Source organism: Desmodus rotundus, chromosome 7 (assembly GCF_022682495.2).
Source record: "Desmodus rotundus isolate HL8 chromosome 7, HLdesRot8A.1, whole genome shotgun sequence".
Lineage (NCBI taxonomy): Eukaryota > Metazoa > Chordata > Mammalia > Chiroptera > Phyllostomidae > Desmodus > Desmodus rotundus.
The window spans coordinates 96,871,137-96,897,011 of NC_071393.1; the positions used below are offsets into that span (position 1 = coordinate 96,871,137).

The window sequence follows — 25,875 nt, forward strand, 5'->3', positions numbered from 1 at the left end:
CATATCAAGATGTGCTTCTGCAGTCACCAAGGCAGGGAGGAAGAGATGATGAGGAAGCACTAGCTCTTTAAGTTTCTGCCCAAAAGGGATGCACATAATTTTCTTTCACCTTTTTTGACCAAATTCAATCACATGGTTAGGATTAATTTCAAACAGAATGGGGAAGTACAATCTTAATCACATGCTTAGGAGAACCAAGGTATTTGTGGATAGCTGTAAGGGATGGGGGGCTCAAATATTAAAAAATTTTAGTTTCAGGTAATAGCTAATGAGCATAGTAACCAATGCATGTAAATAGCTATTGTTCCAGGAACTGAAGGTATGACCCACCCTGACTCCGGGAGGCCACAAGCAGTTCCACCTGTGTGACCTAGGAGGCCTGCAAGCAATCAAGACGGTATCTGAGCCATCGTGCTCCAGGGTGAGACGCCCACCACTCACAGCCCAGGACACAGATGAAAGAATCCTTCAGCTTTTATCTGATTAACTTTTCCCCTGAAATCCAAACCCCTTACCTACACTTTTCTTCTGCTTATAAAAAAGAGTCAGTTTAAAACAGAATTTAAACTGTTAGGGTACAAACCCCCTGTCTTCTCAGATCGCCAACCACCTGAATAAAGCGCGCATAAAGATTCAATCCCTGTCTCTTCTTATTGGGCCTGGCAGGCGGTAGGCAGCACGAAGGCTGGCTTTTCCGGTTTCTTAAGGACTACTACAATCCACACTTCTGGTGACCAAATGCCTTTCTCACAACCAAAACACCCTCACTCACATTTTCCCAAAGAGGTTAACCCCCAAGTCCCATTCTAGTTGGAACTTTAATTCTGACACTGTTAGATAGGACAAGGGTCTCAAGTTCTTGAATACAACACACCAAGGGATGAAGCCCTTGAGTTTGGTAACAACACCTTAATCCATTAAAAGGTTTTAAACATGGGTGTGAGAGCAAAGGATATAATCAATATCCTTCCTGTAAGGCTGAGTTTTCATGGTTTTACCATTTTTATAATTTGTATTGAGAAGCTGTCTGTCTTCCAACTCCGCAAGTCTCTGAATATCTGAACATTTTTTTTTCGCTTTCCATCCCTACGTGCAAACCACCCAGTTCTTTTCTCTGTGTTCTCCCTCACTGCAGTCTTCTTTCATCTCTATCACTATCTCTATCTCTGTCTCTAATACCTTGTCAAATGCAGCCAACATTATGTTTCCTTATTGCTGCTTCTGGAGTTGCAAGTTCATTGAGTACATGATCTACCTTCCACGTAGTTTCAGGCAACCGGTTTACTAAATATTTCACAATTGTGTAACATGGCTCACCATTCTTGTCACTGCTACCTCACTACAAAGCCAATGATACTTTTGGAGGATTTTGCTCTGGCAGCATCTCCTTTTAGGGATCACCAGGATCAGGTAGGTGATGGTATGTAACAAACCCCCAAAGCTCAGTCACTTAAAACAAAAGTGTACTTCTCTCCTGTGCTACATAGCCCGTGTTGGTCAGCAGGGGCCTCTGCTCATTGTAATCACTCAAGAACCTGGTCTGATGGAAGCTCCACTTCAACAAATGCTTCCGCAACCATCACAGCAAGAACTGGGGGGCAGAGCACAGATGTCGAAGCGACACAACTTCTCTCTTTCCTCTTCAGTGTTCAAAGCAAATCACATGAGTGATAACTTCAAACAGTGTGGGAAAAATGTTCATCTTACCAAGTTTACAGAAAAGGAACCTGCGGGTATTTGTGAAGAAACGTAATGACTATCACAAATTTTCGTTTTTTGTTTTGTTTTGAGGATTTGCAGTGAAGTTATAGGTAATGATAACAACCATGCATTACCCATATCTCTGGGTCAAGTTTTTGAACTGCAAGTAGTGCTTCTGCCACTCTATTTTTATGGCTCTAAGAGTAGTCACTACATTCTGAACCCATCTTCAGAAAAAAATTTAATGTTGCTTTAAAGCTGAGTAAAAATACAAAATCCTTGAGATTGAATTCTTTCCACTAAGTCAAAATGTGTTATAGTTGGGGTATTTTCTTATTCTATCCTCCCTTTCTTCCCTGATAATTCATTCTGCAACATTATTAAAGACTGAAAACCTCAGTTAATAGTGTGCCTTTGCAGAAGCACAAGGCAGACAAATGTTAGTTTTTATTCAAAATAACTTTTTTATTTTTATTCAAAATAAGACATGGTTTAATTTAGTTCACTAAAGTAATAGATATTCTTAAAGTTACAGTTATCTTCTTTGTTGAATGAAAGAATGTTGGTGAAAAAGAAAATTGAACTTTTTTTTTAGCAACCAGAAAGTTATATTTGAGAAGTAGCACATGAGGCAGCTTTCTAAACTTTCATCTTGAAATTAGATCCTAGGCCTATCTCCAAGCTAGGCCCATTAAATGAAGACTTCTCAATAACAGTTTAAAATGACCTGACAAGAAAATATGTTGAGTTAAACGTTCAAGTGAAGATGGCTGTTGAAAACCCCTTGTCTGTGAAGAAACAGACAAAACAGCACAGTAGGAAGTAAAACAGGTATTCATTCATTCATTCATTCAACTAGCACTGATGGAGTACCTGTTATATGGCAGGCCCTATTTAAGTGCAGGGGATACAGTGCAAAACAAGACAGATCTGAACCCCAATCTCCAAGAGCTTATTCTTTAAAAAAAAAAGATTTTATTCATTTACTTTTAGAGAGAAGCTGAGGGAGAGACAAAGGGAGAGAAATATTGATGTGGGAGAGAAGCATCTATTGGTTGCCTCTCATACATGCCCCGCTGCTACTGGGAACCGAACATCCAGGCATGTGCCCTGACCTTTCACTTCAGGGGATGACACCCAGCCAACCGAGCCACACGGGTCAAGGTCTAGAGCTTATTTTTAGGCATGGGTCAGGACCAAATAAAAAAATGAATGAATAAAATAATACACTGTGATAAGTACAATGAAAAAAATGAACAAGAGAATGATGCATCCATCAGGATTTTTTAAATTGATTTTTAGAGAGAGAAGGGAAGAGAGAGAGGGAGAGAAACATCAATTTATTGCTCCACCCATCCCGTGCATTCACTAGTTGATTGTTGCATGTGCCCTGGCAGGGATCAAACCCAGAACCTTGGGGTACAGGAACAATGCTCTCACCAAGCTACCTGGCCAGGCCTCCATCAGGATTTTTGATTGCATGCAAAGAAATGCACCTAAGTGAAAAATAAAGGAAACTTATTATAAGATAATTGGGAGTTCTTAGGATCCACAGGAGCCTGGAGGGGTGGACTTGCAAAGTGAGCTAGAAGCCCGAGAGATCCAAAGACTGTGTCGAGTGGGTCATGCTGCAGAAAGCTGTGCTTGCTGGGTCAGCAGTGAGGCTTTTGACTGGGCTTGGTTTACGCACCTGTCCCCCTGGCTGAACAATGAAGCCGTTTTCCCTCAGCTTCTGGTCTCCATGTTGGGTGGGCAGCTCTGGGCATTCCCCTCCCACCCAAACTCCCACCATGGGGAATTTCTTGTATGAGATCTGTTATAATCTCGAGGTGACTTAGATGTGGGTCAGCCAACAATAGGGCAAATGTTGACTGTAGGTGAAATAAACTCCACCAGGTACAGTCTTTAGACAAGAAGGCATCTCAGAGAAAGTTACATTTAAGCTGAGCCAAGTTTTTCCTCTCTTTCTCCCAAATTTGCCACCCTACGGTTTTAATGATTGGTTCCTTGATGACTGATAAAGTTGACCTTCTCTTTATACGTCCATTGGCCATTTAGGATGTGCTCTTCAGTGGAGTGGCAGTTCAAGTCTCTTATGTACTTGCCCTGTTGGGCTGTCTGCTTCTTATTTCATTACACCGATTGGAAGGAGTTTAACAAACTTCTAGTATGATTGGTGTTCTGGATGATCTCTTTTGCTAGATACATGTATTTCAAATATCTTCTCATATTGTTGGTTTGCCTTTTCTCTCGCTTAATAGTGTTGTATGATGAGGGAAACTTTTAAGTTTTAATATACTCTAACTTATTAATGTTTTTCCTTTGTGGTTGGCACTTACTGTGTTCTATTTAAGAGATCTCTATCTACCTTAATAATTTGGAGGGGGGAGAGGACTCCATGTTTAGGGGAGAGAGAATTTTCACTGTATACCTTCTTTTTTTTTTCTTTTTTTAATAAATAGTTTAGCTCTGGCTGCTGTGGCTCAGTGGATTGAGTGCCAGCTTGCGGACCAAAGGGTCACTGGTTCATTTCTCAGTCAGGGCACATGCCTGGGTTGTGGGCCAGGTCTCCAGTTGGGGGTGTGTGAGAGGCAACCACACATTGGTGTTTCTCTGCCTCTCTTTCTCCCTCCCTTTCTGTAAAAGACAGAGGCTGGCAGAACGGATTTGTGAAAAGTTATATCAGGCACTCCTTGAACATAGCGCTCTGAGTGGCCCAGAGCTTGTGGGGTCGTAGCCTGCAGCCTGCACACTTCGTGGGGTCCGCACTGAAACGCTCTGCAAGCCCTGGGCCCTGGAGCTTGAGGGCATGCGCTGTCCCGATGCTGCACACAGGCCCCAGTCTGCTCTCCCTCCGTAAATTCACAGAGAAACATGAATGGATAACCACAGGAAACAGTATGAACAGTGGGAATCAGCAATTTTGCACAGGAAGCTTTGGGAGATGTTGTTCACTGTAGTCCACCTGAACTTAGGACACGATGGAACAAACAAGATGAGTTTGGTGCTTTGGAAAGTGTGAAAGCTGCTGGGGAACCCTGTTACCCTCTACCAGAAGTAACTGAAATTAATGCAGCGTTTGCAGAAAACCCAGGACTTGTCAATAAATCTTATCATGAAGACGGTCGGCTGATGGAGATGGCACTGAGTGACCCTTCAGAACCAGATGAACTAATGAGTGAAGGAGCATATGAAAAATGCATAAAACCTACTGAGGAGTGACAATGACCCCTCCTAAATAAAGTAGTATGAAACCACTTGATCTAGCGTAGTTGTCTTAAGTTAGTGGCGGATAAAAGTTTTCAAATAGTAACTTTTAGTCATACCAATTGAAAAAGAAACTACAACGATGCTACAGGAAGAAAATGCCCCTTAACTTTCTAATGATTGCAGATAATACAATTTGCATCTGTTTTACAACAAACACCCTATAATTTTTAAGCTAGACTACAGTTGTAAAATTCAAAATTCCTGAAATTATCCGTGGTGAAATATAGTTATAAAAATGATCTTAACCCTTATATAATATCGTGATTTGCTTACATCAGTCTCTGGATTTGGGTCACAATGTACTTAACGAACTTTCCATTGGGAATAACTGGCAGTAGAGAAAACTTTTTGTTAGTTGTTAGTGTCAGATGATGAACAATACTATTTTAATTTAGCAATATGCTGAGTTTGCTGGTGCTGTTTTTATACAGTGAAGCAGGAGCCTTGCAGGAAAACAAGAAAGTTTAATAATAAAATATTCAACTTCTTCAAAAACAAAAAACCCCTTTTTATCAATATATGATGTCCCTTTTTGTCTCTTATTATTCTTTTTGTTTTAAAGTCTATTTTGTCTGGTAATGATGTAAACACCCCAGCTCTCTTTTGGTTGCTCTTTATATGGAACACAGGTATTCTCCACCCTTTTGCTTTCAATCTCTTTGTGTCTCTGTATCTAAGGAGTGTCTCTTGTGGATGGCACATAAACGGATCATGGTTTTAAAGTCTATTCTGACATCTTTATCTTGTAATTGGGGAGTTTAATCCATTTACATTTGAAGTAATTACTGAAGAGAAATGACTTCTGCCATTTATTTATTATCTTTATGACATATATTTTTTTGTGTGTGGTATCTGGTTGATTGTTTTATAGTGTTCTCTTTTGATTCCTTCCCTTTTTTCCCTTTCTGTACAAATTTTAGTGATTCTCCAACCCTATCTGAATAGTACCAACTAAATTTCAATAATATACACTCTGCTCTCATATACCTCTGCCCCTCCCCATTTGTATTGTTATTGTCACAGAGTGCATTCTTATGTATATGTGCTCATCAATATGTATTTATAGTTATTATTTTGTGTATTTGTCTCATACAGAAAGTAAAGAGTTAAAAACCAAAAGTACAATAATACTGACATACTTACCTATGTAGTTTCTTTTATGTACCAGCGTTCTTCGTTTCTTTACATGGCTTCATTACTATTTACTGTCCTTTCATTTCAGCCTAAAAGATTCCCTTTAGCATTTCTTCCAGGGCAGGTTTATTAGTAAAGTTTTTTATTATTAACTTTTATTTATCTTGGAATGTCTTATATTCTTCATTTTTGAAGGCTATTTTGTTAGATATAGAGTTCTTTTTTTTATCCTCACCTGAAGACATCTTTATTGATTTCAGAGCTAGAGGGAAAGAGGGAGGGAGGGAGGGGGTGAGAAACGACTACGTGAGAGAGAAACGTTGATTGGTTGGCTCTAGTACGTGCCCGACCGGGAACTAAACCCACAACCTAGGCATGTGCCCTGACCAGGCATCGAACCCACAACCTTTTGGTTTATGGGACAATGCTCCAACCAATTGAGCCATACCAGTCAGTATTTTGTTTCAGAACTTTAAATACGTTATTTCATTGCTTTCTAGGATCTATGTTTTCTAATGAGAAATCAGCTCTTAGTCTGACTAAGGATACTTGTATGCAATACATTGTTTTTCTCTTGCTCCTTTCAGGATTCTCTCTCTTCAACTTTTGACAATCTAACAGTAATGTGCCTCGTGGATCAATTTGACTTTACCCTACCTGGAGTTTACGGAGCTCCTTGAATGTTTATATTGGTATATTTCATCAAGCTTGGCAAGTTTCTGCCCATTATTTCTTCCAGTATTCTCTTTTCCTTCTGGAATTCCCATAATACACACATTGGGCCACTTGATGGTATCCTCCCCCGCTTAGGACCTGTTCACTTTTTTCATTCTTTTTCATTCTTTCTGCTCCTCAGATTGGATAATTTCACTTGTCTTATTTTCAAGTTAATTGACTTTTTTCCTGACTGCTCAAAGCTGCTCTTGAACCCCTCTCTAGTAAAATATTCATTTTGTTATGTTTTTCAGCTTCAAAATTTATACTTGGTTCCTTTTGAAATAATTTCTACGTCTTTATGATATTTTCATTTCGTTCATACATCTTTTTCCTTTCTTCATTTAGCTCTCTGAGAATTTTTTAGACAGTGGCCTTACAGACTTTGTATAATAAGTCCAATATCTGAGCTTCCTTGGGAATCATTTCTGTCCATTTTTTTTTCATTGAATGGACCTTATTTTCCTGTTTGTATATTTTGTGATTTACTTTTTGTTGTTGAAAACTGCCATTTGAATATAATATGTTATCTCTGGAAATTAAATTCTCTCCCTTATTCAGGGTTTGCTGGGTTTTTTTTTAATTTAACTTAATTTTATTGATTTGAGAGAGAGAAACACCAATTTATTGTCCCACTTATTTATGCACTCAATGGTTGCTTCTTGTATGTGCCCTGCTGGAGATCAAACCCACAGTCTTTGGGTATTGGAATAACGCTGTGACCAACTGAGCTACCCGGCCACTGCAGGGTTTGCTGTCCTTGATTGTCGAAGCCTCAGCTTGTGTTCACCCAATGTTTTTCCTAAGAGTTCCTTGAACACTGGGAACTTAAAAAATAAAAAGATATACTTGTATATATAAACGAACCTTTCCCAATCTTTGCAATTTGGCTCTGTGTGGAGGTATTCCTTTAACACTTAGCCAGGCCATTTAAAATTCTTCCTCAGCCTTCTCTTCCTGGTTGCACTGAGTATGTGCTGAAATCTTAGGATCTCTTTAGGTTTTTCTGAGCATTCGTCTTGTCCCAGGCATGTGGCAGCTTTCTAAATTCCCCCTGTGTTCATGAGCACTTTTGAATGTGAGTGTTCTAATTTCCCAGTGAGTTTCTCTCCCCAGGTTTTACTCATAGGCCTTAGACCAGGGGGGTCCAACCTGTAGCCCAGGATGGCTATGAATGTGGCCCAATACAAAATCATAAATTTGCTTAAAACACTATGAGTTTTTTTGTGATTATGTGTCACAATGTATTTAATGTGTGGCCCAAGACAACTCTTCTTCTTCCAGTGTGGCCCAGAGATGCCAAAAGGTTGGACACCCCTGCTTTAGATGGTCTGTTGTATGAACCAACTCTAATCTTTGGTCTCAGACAGTTGAAGGTTGGTTGTTCACCTTACCACGTTTTCAACCAATGCCTGCGTCTTTTTGGTCACGGGCTTTAGGTTAGGAAAAATGGAGATGAGCACCTTGAGTTCGTCCTTCAGCCACCCCAGACAGATCAGAACAAGTACAATGACTGCCAGGGTCCAGGGTTCCATCTTTGCAAGGTGTGCTGCTATCTTTAAGACAGGGAATAGGGCAGGGGCAAGGAAAAATATCATGAAGTTTTCTTACCATTTTCAAGATTTTTACCATTTGCCTTCTTTTGGATTAAACATTTGTTTAGTTGCCATAAATCTTTGTTTTCTGAAGTTCCTACAATGTTGATTTGACAGTTCGTGTGTGTGTGTGTGTGCGTGTGGGTGTATGTTGCTATGGAGGTATGGGAGTTTGGACCTGCCTACTCTGCCATTTTGCTGATGTTCCTCTTGCCACAAATTTTTACATATTGCATTTTATACATACACACAAACTTTTTAGACATACATATATATTATATATATATGGACTTCTATTTTGACATAATTATAGATTCACAAGAGATTACAAAGAAATGTATAGGAAAGTCATAGTCATTATTACCCTGGCTCCCCCCAAAATTTATATCTTACAGAACAATAGTACAATATCATAACCAAGAAATTTCTTTAAAAGATCTTTATTTATTTATTTTTAGAGAGAGAGGAAGGAAGGGAGAAAGAGAGGGAGAGAAACATCAATACAAGAGAGAAACCTTGATCGGTTCCATATGCACCAACCAGGGATGGAACCCGCAACTCAGGCATGAGCCCTGACCAGAAATTGAACTAGCAACCTCTTGTTTTGTGGGATGATGCCCAACCAACTGAGCCACACTGATCAGGGCAAAACCAAGAAATTGACGTTGATAAAAACCATCCTTTCCCTCTAACCCTAATACCCTGACAACCACTAATGTGTATTTTTTAATATTTCTATAATTATGTTTTTTCATTAATAGTACACAAACAGAATTATGCCATAAGCATTCTTTTGGTATTTTTTTTCTTTTTTCACTCAGCATAATTTCCATGAGGTTTATCTAAACTGAGTATCAATAGTTTGTTCTTTTTTAAAAAAAAACATTGCTGAGTAGTATTCTATGGTATGGATATGTCATGGTTGTTGTTTTTTTAATCCTCACCCGAGTGTATGTTTATTGATTTTAGAGAGAGAGAGGAAGGGAGAGAGAGACAGTGAAAGAGGGAAATATCAATGTGAGAGAGAAACATCAATTGGTTGCCTCCTATGTACACACCAACTGGGGATCAGACCTACAACCTAGCTATGTGTCGTGACCAGGAATCAAACCCACAGCCTTTTGGTCTATGGGACGATGCTCCCACCAAGTGAGCCACAAGGCTAGGGCTGGATATGTCATGTTTGTTTAGCCATTTACCCATTTAAGGAGCTTTCGATGGTTTCCAGTTTGGGGAACTTAAAAAGCTACTATGAACATTCTTGTACAACCTTCTGCATGAAAATAAGGCTTCAGTTTGAAACCAAAAAAGTCGTGTTCATTCTGCCTGTCAGTACCAGAACCAGTTAGCAGAGACAAAGATTGATCTATATGGGAGCTTTGTTCAGATGCCTGCGATCTGAGAAGATGGTGGTTATGTGCCCTTAAAAACCATCTTAACATTCCATGTCAAGCTGACCTTTTTATGAGAAGAAAGGGTAGGCAAGGCATTTGGGAAAAAAAAGGTTAATGAGATAAGAGTTGCAGTCCAGGGGTGATTCCCTCTAGTACTTGTCAACCTGTTGATCATCAATTCCTTACCTGTGTTCCCTCCCTGAAGCACAGTGACTCAGATCCTTCTCCATCCTTGCAGACCCCTTGGGGCACAAAGGTTGGATTGCTTGTGGACCTCCTGGAGTCCTGTAGGTCATGCATTCCAGTTCCTTGAATAACAGCTTTCCACATGCATTAATCACTTAAGCCTATCACCTATAGCTAAAGCTGATATCTTTAACCTTTGAGTTCTCCTATCAATTCCTCTGGGATAAATGCTCAAGGTTGCAGTTGTTGGTTATAGGGTTAGTACATCTTTTCATTTTCAAAGGAATTGCCAAACTATTTTCCAAAGTGGCTATACCATTCCTGCCAATAGTGTGCGTGTGTTCCACATCTAAAAAAGCTATTCCTAACTCAAAGTAATAGAGGTTTACTCCTAAGTTCTCTTCTATGATTTTATAGTTTTAACTCATATTTAGGTTTATGGTTCATTTTGAGTTAATGTGTATGTATTGGGTGAGGACCACAATAGTTTTAGGGTCCCACAAAAATGTTTTAAATCTTTAAAATCAGAAGAAAAGTAAGTATATTTGGTTACATTAGTCTCTATACCAATGCAGTTGTAAAATGTAATCTTTAATAGTTTTTTAAGGAAGAAGGGGCCTTGGAGATTCCTTCTGACACCAAATAATAGTGTCTTTGCACATCACTTCTCCAATATCAACATTCAGTTTTGACACTAACTCCAGAAATAAGCTCAGACCCCACAGGTTAAAAGTTTAGTCCCACATGACTGCCCCTACTTCAGGAAACAGTCTCCAGTCCCACGGGCCCCTGGTACTACTAAATGATCAAATTTGAGGGTTTCTATAACCCCCCACTCAGGTTTGATAATTCACTGGAACAAATCACAGAACTCGGGAAAACACTTTACTTAATGTTTATCGGTTTATTATAAAGGAAACAACTCAGGAACAGCCAAATGGAAGAGTTGCATAGGGCAAAGTATTGGGGAGCAAATGCAGAGATTCCAATATCACTCCTGGCACCTCACCTCCTAGTACTTCCATATATTCACTAACCTCCCTCTACTCTAGAGATTTTTAACCCTTTTCATTTCATGGCACACATAAACTAATTACTAAAATTCTGTGGCACACCAAAAATACACACACACACACATATTTTTGCTGATTTGAGAAAAAAATAGGTATAATTTTGATCCAGTTGCACCAGAAGGCTATTGTATTGGCTCTTGTTATTTTTTTTTGACACTCTAAGGGAAAAGAGGTCAATACCCCTGACTAAGCAGTCAGGCATTGCTTGTTTTAAAAATTCTTGAGGCACACAGGTTCAAAATTGCTGCTCTAATCCAGTGACAACTCCCATCAGGAGCCCCACCCTAGTAACCTCATTAATATAAACTCAGGCTCGTTATGAATAACAAAAGACAATACTATTAAGAAATTTCAAGGGTGTTAGGAGCTGCGCGCTGGAAACCGGGGACAAAGTCAAATTATATTTTTTAGTATACCACAGTCTCTACAGGTCAAAAGTGCCTAAGGCCACACAGAAGTCTCAGTGTGGTCTTGTTAGTTGAGCAGTCTTCCCCGCAGCCCATTTGTGAAACTATGGCGGCTTGGAGTAGGGTGATGGGAGTGGAGATCCAGGGAAATGGCAGGGCTAGGGGCATGGTTTAGAGGCAGAGTAGCTGGACTGGTTGATGGATTAGGTGTGAGAGACTGGTGATAGAAAGGCACCAAGGATGATTTTTGCTTTGAACAATTGGGTGAAAGATGGTGCCATCCCCTGAGAATACTGGGAAAGGGGCAGGACTGGGGGTGAAAATCAAGGCTCTTTGAGTTTAAGATGACTGTAAGTCATGAAGTGGGAATATTAAGCAGCTAATTGGATTTGTGAATCTGTATTTTGGTGGAGAGGTCTGTGCTGAACAGAAATTTGGAAGTCATCAGTTTATAGACTTAAGGTCAAGGACTTGGATGACATCACCTGGGGAGAGTAAAATAGAGAAAATAAGAGTAAGGACTGAGTTTTGGAACATTTAAAGATTGAGTCAAAGGGGAGAAATTAAGGATTTTGGAAAGGAGATCCAGTGAAGGAACAAGAAAATTCCAATAATGAGGCATTGAAGGAAGTTCAGGGGGGAAAAATGTTTTAAAAGTAAAGAAGCTTATTACATGTTTGTAGTCTGATGAGAGGTCAATTTACATAAGAATAGAGAATTGGCAATTGTCCTTTGAAACTTGGAGAGCATCAGTAATCTCCATAAGTGATCTTTATTATTTTATTTTTTAAAATTTAATCTTTATTGAGTTTTTTCCCTATCACCATTTAGTCCCCTTACAGCCCACCGCCCCATAAGTGATCTTGATGAGGGAAGTCAGTACCGGATCAGAGTACGCTGAGAAGTAAACGTGAAGTGAGGAAGTGGGAATGAGCACTCCAGGAGCTCTGTTTTAGAGGAGAGGAATTTCAAAATGTTTATATGCTGATAGGAGTAAGCCAATAAAAGGGGGGAAAGTAATGATGCTGGGAGGGCAAGGTAATTAATTGTCGAAGTAAAATCCTTAGGAATGTGTAAGGGAAAGAAATCCAGGTCACTGGTGGAAGGACTGGTCCTCATAGCCACAGGAACACTTCTTCATTCGCAGTAACCTCAAATTTCTATGCCTATAAGAGTAGTTTTGATGGAGAAGATAAGGGAGTTTTTTTGTTGTTGTTGATGTGTGTGTTTCTATTTTGCATGAGGCATGAAGCAAAACTGAGCAGCAAAGAGTAGGGGTTGGGGGAAGAGGTATAAGGAGGCTTTTAGAAGAGGGCAAAGAGTGAAATGATTCTTTTATCACGTCTACTTAAATGTTAATTTAGTGGAGAAAGCCCTTCCAGGATTAAATACTCCCCCTTCTTTTCTCTCGCTGGACCATTTGCTCTTTTCTGGTACACATCACCAGTTGTAGTATCTTTACTGGTTCACTTGTTTGTTTTCCCACTGAAAAAACTACAGTTGGCGGGGACTTTGTTGTATTTAATTTCGCATTGTATACATAACCCTTAGAAACAGGGCCTGTACTTAGCCACTCCTAATTCTTCCTGAAACAAAGTAGTTAGTGAATGAACGTCTTCAGAATTTTGTCTAAGGCCCCTTGTTAAGTGCTTGTTTGGGCTAGTCACTTTTCCTCTCTGAGCTTTATTTCTGAACACACATTTATATACCAAGTGAATTGTAATCTCTTCCCTGTGTACCTCACTGACTTGTCATGAGGAGGATCTGAGTTAATAAGCCTGGAAATGCTTCATTAAGTGATCTTTAAACGTAACGGATTGTTATTTTTAGTCCACGCGCACCCCCGCAGGTAGCAGGTGCTGATTGGAAGAGGGGGCTCTATTGTTTCCTGTGACTGGAGCCCTCGAAGCTTTGCAGAAGGGTTCTGCTGGCCTCGTAGGGGCGGGGCTCAGGCCAGCAGCCCTCCCGCGGCGGCGGGTCCCTGGAGGCGCTAGCTCGGCCAGGACTGGGGGCGGGGATGCCGAAGGGGGAGTAACTGTCAAACCTACCCTCTTGGCGCCATTATTTAAATGGTACGTGTCTGTTTCGCAGCTGTACGTGCTCGGGGCGGGGCTCCGAGATCCAGCAGCGGGGCGGAGGCCGGGGGCGGGCCAGGGAGGTGGAGGGACGAGAGGGGACGAGCCGGGGCGGGGCCAGGCTGGTTAGAGGGGCGGGTCTAGCCCCGGCCCCCGGCGAGGTTCAGTGCGCTTGCGCTGACAGACGCAAGATGGCGGACAGTGCGGAACTAAAGGTAAAGCGCAGCTCGAATTCACTTCTAATATTCGGCCGCGGAGACGGTGCCGCTGGTGCCGGGGGGACTGGGTCTGGCTCTGGGGTGCCGCTCGGGCCTGCCTCCACCCGAGTCTGGAGTTGCAGGGAGGAGCGGCGCGCCCGGCCCTAGCTGAGGGGGCCCGGCAGCGGCGGGCCGCGGGCCCCGGGTGCCTCGGGGGCGCTGACGGGTCGTCGCCGGCGTGTTATTGTTGTGGGCGCCCCTGGCGGGGGTGGCGGGGGAAGAGATCGGGAGTCGGAGGTGCGGGCTGCCGCTACCCCTGAGGCTTGGTTTCTTCCCAGTCCAGTCAGCCTCCCCGGCCCACCTTGAGGTGCGGGGGCTGGGGTAGAGTGTACATGTAGAGGGGACTGGGAAGCTTCCAGTCGCCGCTTCCTCTTCCTTCTTTGCAGTCCCGGGCTCCTGTCAGGCGCTCTCCTCAGACCCTCGGGAACTTGGCTCCGGCCGCCCCGCCCCTCCGTGGCTCCCTGCCGCCCCCGCCCCGGACTCGGCTGTCCCCAGCTGTGCGCCTGTCAGGAGGCTCTTGGGGTGCCCCGCTCCGGGGCAGCACGTCCTGGGGCGATGGGGAGGGGATATGGGTAGAAGCTCCAGTAAAGTTTAGTGAGCCCGGGGCGGCGTTGGGGTTCGGCCGAGGGGTAGCGGGGAGTCTGCCTGGGCGGGACGTTACTCTCTCTGATTCCTGGCTACCGGGGGGAGAAACCGTATTTGGAAGCAGTCGTGGGTGGTGGGAAGCACCTCTCTCTTTTCCTTCGGCTAGTGTGGAGGGCGAGAGGAGCCTTTGGGGGTCTCTGCACACTCCATGATGGCGATGCTATAGCTGATGGAGGTGAATGGTTCGTGTTTATATCCCCCCGTTGCCTTTTGTTTGTAGGGACATCTTGCTGGCCATGTTGATTTGAACGAAATTCTCCCCTAATCCTACTTCAACCCCCAATAAATAGAACGTTCCTCCGTTCCTCTCAACTGTACCGATTACTCACGCCTCGCGAAATTGGATGAAAGGGTGCCCCCCTTGCTCCGCTTTTCCTCCCACCCCGATCTGTACCTGATGATGGCTTCTTTCCCGAAGCAGATACACCACTACACAAGCAGTGCGGGGGGGCGGGGGGGGTGGAACCCTTACGATTGGATTGTGACAAATGGGTCTCCGCCTGAATAATTTTGGTTTAGAAGCAAGCGGTTTTTTAACTAACGCGTGTTATTTCGAGGCTCCGAACGCGATATCCCCGTCTGTGGCTTCCTAGGTGTGAACCGAGCAGCTGGTTCCATCCTGACCCGGGGAACTGACATCTATCAGTGGGGACTGGGATGTGCGGTTGTAGATCTTGGAGGGGTCCTCTTTTCAGAGTTAATAAAAATCAGTAAAATTTTGTTCTGCGTTATAAAGAAGCGACAACTTCTAGAACAACCAAACACCAGATTAGTTTCTGGAGAGTTTTTCTGTAGGAAGCTTCGCTGAAAGATCTTTTTCCCCAATAATTTTGCAGTGTTAATATCCCAAAATTTGTATATTCAGACACTGACTTTGAGTGTCATTCTTTTAAGATTTACTTCTAATTACAAACTAAGTGAGAGCAGATTTAGATTGGTTAGTTTCGGGTTTTTTTTTTTTTTTCCAGTTTCAAACTATTGACTGAAATGGGAAAACCTCAGGAATTTGAATATTTGGAGGTAATTAACTCTTGAACTGAAGAGTACACAGCTTTAGTTCATGTTTTCTGTAGTTTTACTCTTAAAATGTAGTCACTGTGATCTTTGCCTTCTGGTATTTATTTTGTTAGAAATCCTTTTGAATGAAGCTAATCAGTTCTGTTTTACATGGACCACAGAGTAAAGCTGAAAAGCCTGTGCTGGCTATATTGTCACTGTTGATGCTGTCCAAAGAAATTGGTATGGAAAGCACATGCTGGGAGATTTCCTCCTTTGTTCTTTCTCATTTTAAAAAAGTGCCTTTGGGGATAGATAGATCAGATCCCTGGTGAGAGTCTTGTTAGGTAAAGTTTCTTTTTACAAAAAAGAGCCGGTATCGGATAAACGCTAAACACTTGGGGAAAAACATTTTTCTAAAATCAATCGCCCTTTTTTGCTCTCTCCAAAATATACTTGAGGTTTTCCAGAGGAGTTGTTTTCTACTTTTGTAGAAAGTCCTGTTGTACAATTTTTTTCAAATTGTAATAACTGTTTTGACATACTGGTCTGTCATGATGTGTGCCCAATACTTTGAGGAACTGTGATAAATTGCTTTGCTGGTGATAGCTGTATTAAAAATCTTGTTAATATTTGATTGTGGTTAGATTTGCTCTTACTTTTGGAGGAGGAAGTTGATCTTAGGAATGCCTATCATAGTTATTTTATAATGTGTTTATATAATGTTCTCTGCAGTGATGCTCCTTTTGGAAGTTGTATTTTCTGATGGTTTTTGGAGGTAAATAGCATTTATTCCTAATAAGGTAGGGAATGTCATTTAGAATTAAGAAAAACCCAGATTTTTTTTTACAAAGTTTTAGGTGAAAGTACTTCCAGTGGATTTCCAGCTGTGAGGCTTTGAGTAAATGCAGTGCCTTTTTTGTTATTTTAATTTACAGCCCACATATTATTTTGCTGTGGATTGTATTCATAATTATTTTCTTCATGGCCCATTTTTGTGAGTCCTTTTAACTCTATAACAAACCTACAACGATAGATCTGTATCCCCTGTAGGAATAGTGCAAGCTGCAACACTTAAAAGATATTGCCAATAAAAATTGGATTGTGAGTCATACATATCAAAAAGAGTTCTCTGCACATTTGTTTGTGAAAGGTTTAATTTTTCATTAGGGGAATACCCATAAGTGCCATTTGTGAGAATGTGGAGAGTGAGCATTTTATTATTTTTAGGAAGTTAAAAGCAGGAGGGTGTGATGGCTAGATGATCTTGGAATTATCTGACAGCTTCATGTATCTCTTCTTAAAGTACTTTTTAAAAATTACACATGGTTTTTGCATTAAAACTCATCAAGTTATGTTGACATGTTAGCTCACAGGAGGAACAGTGGCAAGGAAGAAGTTAATAATCATTTTAGTGGAGTAAATAGTGGAATTCAATGGGAAGATAACCATACTTTTAAAAGTACTGTAAGTATGTCAGTAAATTCTATCGTCATATTTTGTCTTTTTATTTTCAAGAAATAGCTGCTTAATTTTGGCATGTGTGGTGTGTAAGTTCTCTGCTTTTATTTTAGATACAAGCAAGTATATCTGACAATTTATTCATGGATTTGTTTTAAATCTCCAAAACTTGGCTTTTGTCAAGTGCCACATTTATATGGCTTTTGTTTTAGGTCACCATTTTTTATGAATATTATTTGAAAACAGTTTATAGAACACTTTAGTTTTTAGGTTTTTCATATCATTGTTTTGAAGTACTGCATTTTCCTCCACCGTTTTCTTTTGGGCGATTGTTACTTTTCTCCTCAAAGAGTCTCCTGTAATCCCTGTTGATTGCTGTAGTGCTTAGTGGTGAGTCTATAGCTGATTAACCTTGGGTTTCTCCTAGTGCACCCCATCACCATGCTGCTCCATGGTGCTTGCTGAGGCTTTTGAGTTCAGTGTAATTCATATGTACCCTTTCCTGCTGGTAGCTAGGGATTTAAAAAAAATGACTAATTATCGTAGTGGGTCCTGGGAAGAAGTATCTAAGTTTCTGAAAAACTGGGTGTTTATGATGAGATGTAGCATTTAAAAACACAAAACCCCTGGTTCATTATTTCTTAGAATTGATTGTAGTGTTTTCTGAAGTATTCTGCTCTGGCATTAGTAAACCTTTTTTAAATGTTTGAATTTTATAGATACATAGTGCTTTGCAGTTCATAATGTATCTCATTATCTCATTCCATCTTTCCAACAGTTTTTGAGATAGGAAAGGCAGGTAATAATCTCTTTTATTGACAAAAAGGGAGCCCAGAAAGGGTAAGTGACTAGCTCAAGGTCATACAAATAAAAGTGGCAGGGACTTGAACATAGGTCTTGTGATTGCAAAACGTACTGTAGGCTACCTTAGAGGTGCCATGTTAGTCCTGGTGCCTTGTTTACTAAGATTTCTAGTTACATTGTGGCTGATATTTTCCCTCCTGCTCTTTGCTAGGATATTTTGGGATGTTACTTGGGTTTTTTGCAAGGAAGATTTTGGAGTTTATTATTTGGAATCATAGATATTAATTCTTATAAATATCATCTTGGGAAAATTTCAGAGAATAGTGAAAAAAGTAGGCAGAAAAATAAATATCAGTGCTAGGACTGCTAATCCTAGCACTTAGAAATATCATGGTTAACATCTGGGTATCTTGTTAGATTTTTCTCTCTGTGAGCATATATGTTTGTATATTCATCACAAAAAGATATCATAGTACTCTTTGTAATCTGCTATTTTCATGGCTATCTTTCCAGGATAGTAAATATGATCATTTACAAGTCTTTATAATCATTTGAAAAGTAACATTGTATTTTATTCATCTAGTCCCTTATCACTGGACAATTAGATTATTTCCACTTTTTTGCTATTTTAAACAATATCTTGAAAAACAGCATGATATAAAAGTTTGCAGATGTATTATTCTAACTAAATACATTAATGTGGCAGTCCTTTTGATGCTTTAGGGAGCATTACAGATGGCATTTTAATTAGATGAAGTGTGAGTGAAATAAATAATTTTTGATTTGTTCATTGTCTACACCTTTATTTTTGTTTCTATAAATCTGCCAGAAAAGATTATTAAATGATGGCAGAGATAGATTTTATAAAATGTAAGTGAGCATTTCTTCTGATTCAGAACATTTAACAAAAATGAAGTGGATTATGAAATAGTATGTACTTATTTCAAGTGTGTTTGATTTTGGGAAATTACATGACAATAATCAAATATTGTAAGATTATGTGCTTTGTTTAGATGCTCATCTGTTTTAACTGGCATTTTAAAACTCAGTGCTAAACATTAATCTTCAGAAAGTGGAAATGAGAATTTGCCTGCCTTATATTTTTAATCTCAGGGAAGTGTTGCCATAGTATTAGATAGGTAGGTAACATTTTTTCCAGGAGGCTGTTACAGAAAGGAGACTATATAGGCAATGAAAACATTTTTCTATTTTAAGAAGAAAACTTTATTATGTATTAAAACAATTAATAAATGCATATGTGGATTAAGATTATTTGTACATCTGATAAATACTGTGGAAGGAACAGTTGGTGAAATTAAGGGTGTGAAATTGATCATACTTTAAATTTGATGTCAGATTTGGTCCTCATCTAAACCTGCATTTATGTAACAAATTTTATCATTAGGATTTTTTGGAAATCCGTGACAGAGAAATGTGAAAGTAGTTGTCCTTTACTCTCAATTTATAGCAGTACTAATTGCCATTTACTTTTTGCTACTCTAACTACAAAATATTTGTACTATATTTCCCCTTCCATGTTGAAAATTATGGAACTCCCATTGCTTTTGATTCTGTGAAAATATAGCTCCCCAAATCCCTTCTCCCCTCAGAATTTTCTGGTAAACCTTCATTCTTCCCCATGCACTTCTAAAATTCATCAAAATTAACAAACTACCTTTCTTCCTTTTCTTCTTAACCTTGGATCAAGCAAACAAAACAAACATAAACTCTTAGAACATTAATTAGTAAGCTCGAAATATCACTAACACTCACAGGACTGTTACAAATGATCATATTTTTAAAAACTTCATCTCTTTCTTACCTTTCCTGCTATTCTTCTCTGCTTTCAATTTTCCTGTTTGGTTGCCAGGTTAATTTCCCCCAAACACTCCTTTCATCCTGTCACTCCAGTGGCTTTCCATCAAAAACAGGATAAAGTCTTAGCTCTTACTTTTGTATTCAGGATTTTCTTTAGGCTGACCCCAGTCTACTTTGTGTGTGTTTTGTCTCCCTGCTGTCTAGCAGACGTCCTTAACTTAAAGCTAGAGCTGTTAGTTTGCTTCTTTTTGTTGACCAGTATTGTTTTGTACACCACTCCTTTCTCACCCATCACTTCCCTGTGGACACAGTGGTGTTTTAAGATATGTTTATCAAATGAACAAATTATGTTCAAGATTTTTGTTAGTGAGGGGGCTAATGCACAGGTCTATTTGTCAGTAAATTGTTAATGTTCTGAGATAGAGTTATAGCTTCACACTTTTATTGTTTCTTAGATGGACTCGAATGACATTTAATCCACGATAATTTATGAAAGACTGTTTTAGGTTTATTTATATATCTAGATAGATAATAAATGAATACATTTCTCATTGTAATGAGAACATTTCTTATTGTAATGATATAGCAGTAAATACTGTAAAGATTTTTTTAATTTTTAAAGATTTTTATTTATATATTTTTAGAGAGAAGGTAAGGGAGGGAAAAAGAACGGGAGAGGGACATAGATGTGCGAGAGATATATTGATCAATTGCTTCTCACACGCTCCCAACTGGGGGTCTGGCCCACAACCCAGGCATGTGCCCTACCTGGGAATCAAACACAGTGACGGTTTGGTTTGCAGGCCAGTACTTGTTCCGCTGAGTCACACCAGCCTGGGCAATAGTGTAGTTTTAATGATCTTCGTCATTCCTCCTCCCCAACCACTTTAGTATCTATTCTTCTTGGGGTGGGCAGAGCATAACAGCTTTATTGAGACAATTTATATACCATACAGTTCATCCATGTAAAGTGCACTGTTAAATAGTTTTTAAATTTACTTAAAAGTTGTGCATTCATCACCATAACCAGTTTTAGAATATTCTTCTTACCCCTGCCAAAGCAGTCATGCACCCTTCAGCTATCACTCCCATTGCCCACAACTCACCTCACCCTCAGGCAACCAACTGCTAATCTATTTTCTTCTCTGTAGATTTACCTATTTCAGACATTTCATATAAATGGAATCATATAATATGTGCCCTTTGGGTCTGAGCTATTCATTTTTCTTTGTGGGCTTTTAATTATGTGTGTCTGTATAATTCTAATTTATCATATGTGTATATGTCTAGATCCAGAACAAACTAGGTACATAGAAGGAACTCAGTAAGTATTTATTAAATGAATGTACTCCTACATAAATATATTTCCTAAAAACATAAATGGGATCATACTATACATCGTATCCTTTGACTTGCTTTTTTCACTAAGGAACATAGACTGAAGATCTTTCCATGACGTGTTCCAAATGAGATGGTCTCATTGTTTTCAACAGTGTAAATATTTCATGTGTATGTATATTGGGTTGGCCAAAAAGTCTATTTGTTTTTTTCTGTAAAATAGAAGACACATTTTTAATTTTCACCAATAACTTTATTGATTTGGATATTTTGAATATGTCAGCTATCTTCTGCGTGGTAAAATGTTGATTGTTCTCAGTTAATATCTCGATTTGATCGCTATCAACTTAAACGGGTTTTCCCCACCATGGAGCATTGTCCATCAAGACATCTCCAGCACGAAACTTAGCAAACCATTTTTGACACGTTCTATCAGTCACAGCACTTTCTCCATACACAGCACAAATATTTTTTTTGCATTTCAGTTATGTTTTTATCTTTCTTGAAATAATAAAGCATGATACACTGACAATGTTGCCTATTTTCCTTCATCTTCAGTATTAAAATGGCTGAACAAAAATTCACCAGTTTTGATAAGTTTTTTTTAATGCATGCTGATGTGACAGCTATCATAATAATAGTCTAACAAAATTGTTTTGAGTGAAGTTAAAGACAACTAAGTGTTACTGGAGCCATTATATGGAACTTTTTTGCTAACCCAATAATGTATCAATATTGGTTCATTATAACAAGTATGTTAAGTTAATGTAAAATGTTAATTGGGGAAACTGGGTGTGGAGCATATGGGAACTTTCAATGTTTGTAAATTTAAAATAGTTTTAAAATGAAAAGTTTATTAAAAATAAGATTAGCTCCGGAGTCAGATATGCTGGGTACATCACTGCTTAAGATAACAAATCCTCAGTTTTTAAATCTGCCAACCCTAAGGTCGTCTACAGTTCCTTCTAGGAGCTGTATCTTCATGCCTTCCATGTAGTTCCCTCTTAATCCCTCCTCTAGGCCGTCAGCCTTTCAGTGAAGACTTACCTTACTGTTTCCTGAATTTCTTTCCTCTAGTCAGGCTGTTAACAAAGTATGGGGTCTTTCAAAACAAGATGTTATTTGAGATTTCCCCTAGATTAACATGTGCACTGTTGGTGCAAAAGCAATGGCGGGCAAAGCTGCTGGCAACATTAGCACAAGTTAAGGCAGTGGCACCAAACTGTTCTTAAAAAGAAAGAAAAGAAAAGCATCTAGCCCTGGCCAGTGTGGTTAAGTTTGTTGGAGCGACATCCCATAGACCGAAAGGTGGTGGATTCAATTCCAGGTGAGTCCACATACCCAGGTTTTGGGTTTGATCTTGGGTTTGATCCTGGGTTGGAGCATCTATGAGAAGGCAGCCAGTCAATATTTCTCTCTTACGTTGATGTTTCTCTTTCTACTCCTCTCTTTCTAAAATCAAACATATGCTTGGGTGAGGATTTTTTAAAAAGTATGGTATTTTGTGTGTAATTGAATCCTATTTAGGGAAGAGAACATGAATTTTAGGATTGTCATTAGTTTTTACTCCTGAGTTTAGGTAGTAATCCAAGGAATAGTTCGGACTAAGGATCAGCAGTGAAAATTAGTATCTCTTAATTTCAGACAATTTTTAAAAAGCTTTTTCAAGTGACAACCCTGCTGTGCCTAATGGAAAGGATGTTAGAGAAAACTCATTAGTAATTAGCAGCATTTGCATGTAAACAAATTGTGCTGTAAGCATTTGATAGTTCTGTTGAGTAGATTTAACTTTGCTACTTATAGTTTGGATGATAATTGTTCAGAATATATTTGCTTGTCGGAAAACTTTCATACTCCACTAAGTTACTGGTTTTCTGGCATCTGCTGATCTAACAGGTGATTTATTTGAGTGTGGAGCATGACACTGAACATTTTATTTTGCAAATATTTGTAGCGTTAGTAAAAGTGGCCTCTTTGTTGTTATTGTTCAAACATCTGTCATTGTAACTGCATAATCCATTTGAAGGATTGGGGTCTGAGGGTGATGTATATTTGTGTATGGGGACGGGGTGAGGATGCTCTGAGTGAACGCTATTGGAATTTAAATGGTTTGTCCTCCATCCAAGGTATTCTACCAAGCGAAATATTAACCAAGCGAAAAATGATACCAATGTGAAGTACAAATAGTTAAACCCTAGCTCTTATTAATTAGCTCTGGTTTTAGGGTGTTTGAAGAAGTAAATAATAAGTTATTAGTATGAAAATAATTTTTTGTTCGGCTGGGGTGGGGTAGAGGGATAGGGAGAAAAGGCATACAACTGTAATTGAATAACAATAAAAAATTTTTTTAAAGAAAATTTTTTGATTTAACTTAAAAATTATTTGATTCTGTAACATTTTCTCTTGTAGCCTTAGCTCATTTAAACTAAGTATTGAAGAGAACCTTTTTTACTTTCTATATGTTAGGCCTTTTCATGCACTCATTTATTCAATGAATGTTTGAATGTCTACTGTGTGCCTGGTACTGTGCTAATCATCAGTATACAAAGATAATTAAAACATAGTTCCTGACAGGAAACAATTTAGTCTAGTGGACACATAGAAACATACTATCTTTCATCATAATTATCTGCTTAAGGCCAACAATAATATGTATAATTGATAAGTACTTTTGCTAACTTAGAATTTCCACATTTCTGAATTATATTTAAGAAAGTAACTGGTTCTCCTCAACTTTCCCATATGAATGTTTTAGATTGATAGAAAAAAATTAGTTACCATGACTTATTCTTTTGAAGAACTTATATAAAGTCTTTTGTTCTCAGATTCTTGTGTCTCTCCTGTCTAGCTACTTGCTTCCTCCTCCCCTTCAAGTCTCCTGGTTTTAAAAAAGTATCATTCATTTTAGGTTAGTTATTTTGCCAAGCTAAATTAAAGTAACCAAAATCTGTTAGCAGCAAAAGGAGTTCAAATAACGTTAACATTAATTTTAATAATGATCTTACTCAACGTTAGTTTAACAATTTTTGATAAAAGCTTTTCAGAAAATTTTTTCTCAAGTATAGGTTTATCTCTTGGATATGAAACACTAGACAATTTGAAGTATGATATAATTTTGAACAGTTAGAACATTTTCTTTTCTTTACTCTTTTTTTTTTTTTTAACAAACTAAAGTATAGAATGCTGCAGAGCACAACCTGGTATGCTCAAACTTCGTGATTAAAAGCTTTGGTGTATTTTTCAGTTACTGTACTAAGGTACTTTGTGACTCAGTGTGAAGTCACATGGCTTTTATTTCTAGGAAATTTTCCTGTATTAATCCATTAGTAATTTGTTAATTTTCTCCTTTTCATTTTTTCCATTTTCTTATGTTAGAGGACTGGACCACTGCCTTTTCTCTTCTTTCTTTTTAAATCAGTTGGTTATTGTGTTTTGCTCTCTGTCCTTGTGAATTAATTTTTCTTTATTTACTGTCTTTGTTTCCTTTTAGGGAGGGAATATGATAGATGGTTGGGTATGGTCAGTTTGTATTTAACTGGTAGACATTGTAAACTTTTTGTGAAGCTCATAGTGTAAACTATATTAATATATGGTAACCATTCTTAAGTAGTTGCCAATGTTGAAATAAGACTTATATTGAGCCATTTGGCTCTCCGAGCAGCAGCATGGTGGTCAGCAGAACAAGCGCCTAATGAAATGTGGCAGAAAGGGAGCCAAGAAGAAAGTGGTGGATCCATTTTCTAAAAAAGATTGGTGTGATGTGAAAGCACCAGCTACGTTCAATATACGAAACATTGGAAAAACACTGGTCACGAGAACTCAAGGAACCAAAATTGCATCTGATGGTCTCAAGGGTTGTGTTTTTGAAGTGAGCCTAGCTGATCTGCAGGACGATGAAGTTGCATTTAGAAAATTCAAGCTAATTACTGAGGATGTTCAGGGCAGCTAATTTCTATGGCATGGATCTTACCCTGACAAAATGTCCTCCATGGTCAAAAAATGGCAGACCACAATTGAATCTCATGTTGATGTCAAGATGGTTGGTTATTTGCTTTGTGTGTTTTGTGTTGCTTTTACTAAAAAATGCAAGTCAAAATCAGAAGACCATTTATGCTCAGTATTAACAGGTCTGCCAAATCCAGAAGATGATTATGGAAATCAGACAAATACAAACAAATGTCTTGAAAGAAGTGGTCAATAAATTGATTCCAGATAGCATTGGAACAGACAGAATAGGCTTGCTGATCTATTTATCCTCTCCACCTTGTCTTTGTTGGAAAAGTCAAAATGCTAAAGAAGCCCAAGTGTGACTTGGGAAAACTCATGGAGCTTCATGGTGAATGTAGCTGATAGATACGAGCCCCCAGTCCAAGAATCTGTTTAAAGTTCAGACATTTAATGATGCCAAGAAAAATCCTACTTATGATTAAAAAATGGTTTATATTGAGTGACAGTAGAAATTGTTTCCTGAGACAAAGCTAGGTTGCATTTATTTACTTATTTTAAAATTTTTATTTACTTATTTTTAGAGATAGCAGAATGGAGGGAGGAAGAGAGGAACATTGATGTGTGAAAGAAACCTTGATTGGTTGCTTTTTGCACATACTCCAAATGGGGACCAGGCCTGCAACCCAGGCATGTGCCCTGCCTAGAAGTGAATTGTGACCTTTCATTTTGCAGGACAATGCCCAACTAACTGAGCCATAACGGTCAGGGCACTAGGTTGCTTTTAAAAAAATAAATAAATGTGTAGTATATGCAAAATAATATCTATAGCTTTGTAGAAGAATGTAAAACTTATAGAAGACTGATAAAACATCAAACTTAATAGAGTATGCCAAAACTTTAAGGTCTGTATTTGTGCACTCTCATTTTGTCTAATCCCTACTTCCTTCGAGGTAACTTGGATTAATAGGTTACTTATAAAATTGAAACTGGTAGTGAAATACTAGTTTTGTACATTATTTACTTGTCAGGTTGTTTTTAAGCCATTGCTTCTAATTAAAC

General features: G+C 38.9%; 2 protein-coding genes across 2 annotated transcripts in view; both read left to right on the plus strand.

The window, feature by feature from the left end:
- The first annotated feature begins 1,308 nt into the window (after positions 1 to 1,308).
- Positions 1,309 to 4,923, plus strand: LOC128781430 (glycine cleavage system H protein, mitochondrial-like). Its single transcript, XM_071222105.1, has 3 exons — positions 1,309 to 1,410; positions 1,505 to 1,749; positions 4,662 to 4,923. The coding sequence occupies exons 1-3, from the start codon at positions 1,309 to 1,311 to the stop codon at positions 4,921 to 4,923; spliced, it is 609 nt and encodes a 202-aa protein (XP_071078206.1).
- Positions 4,924 to 13,652: 8,729 nt separating this feature from the next.
- The window catches only part of PIAS1 (protein inhibitor of activated STAT 1), a 107,012-nt gene continuing 94,789 nt past the window's right edge, over positions 13,653 to 25,875 (plus strand). The window contains exon 1 of the mRNA XM_024568228.3: positions 13,653 to 13,764. Coding sequence (XP_024423996.1) covers positions 13,741 to 13,764 — 24 coding nt within the window. The 5' untranslated portion in view covers positions 13,653 to 13,740. The remainder of the gene's footprint in view (positions 13,765 to 25,875) is intronic.

Bases quoted from the DNA above. Each gene is read 5' to 3' on its own strand.
- LOC128781430 (XM_071222105.1), top strand. From the start codon at position 1,309: ATGGCTCACCATTCTTGTCACTGCTACCTCACTACAAAGCCAATGATA. The intron at 1,411-1,504 runs GTAGGTGATGGT...GTTGGTCAGCAG, and splicing joins TTAGGGATCACCAGGATCAG to GGGCCTCTGCTCATTGTAAT. The intron at 1,750-4,661 runs GTAATGACTATC...TGTTCACTGTAG, and splicing joins GCGGGTATTTGTGAAGAAAC to TCCACCTGAACTTAGGACAC.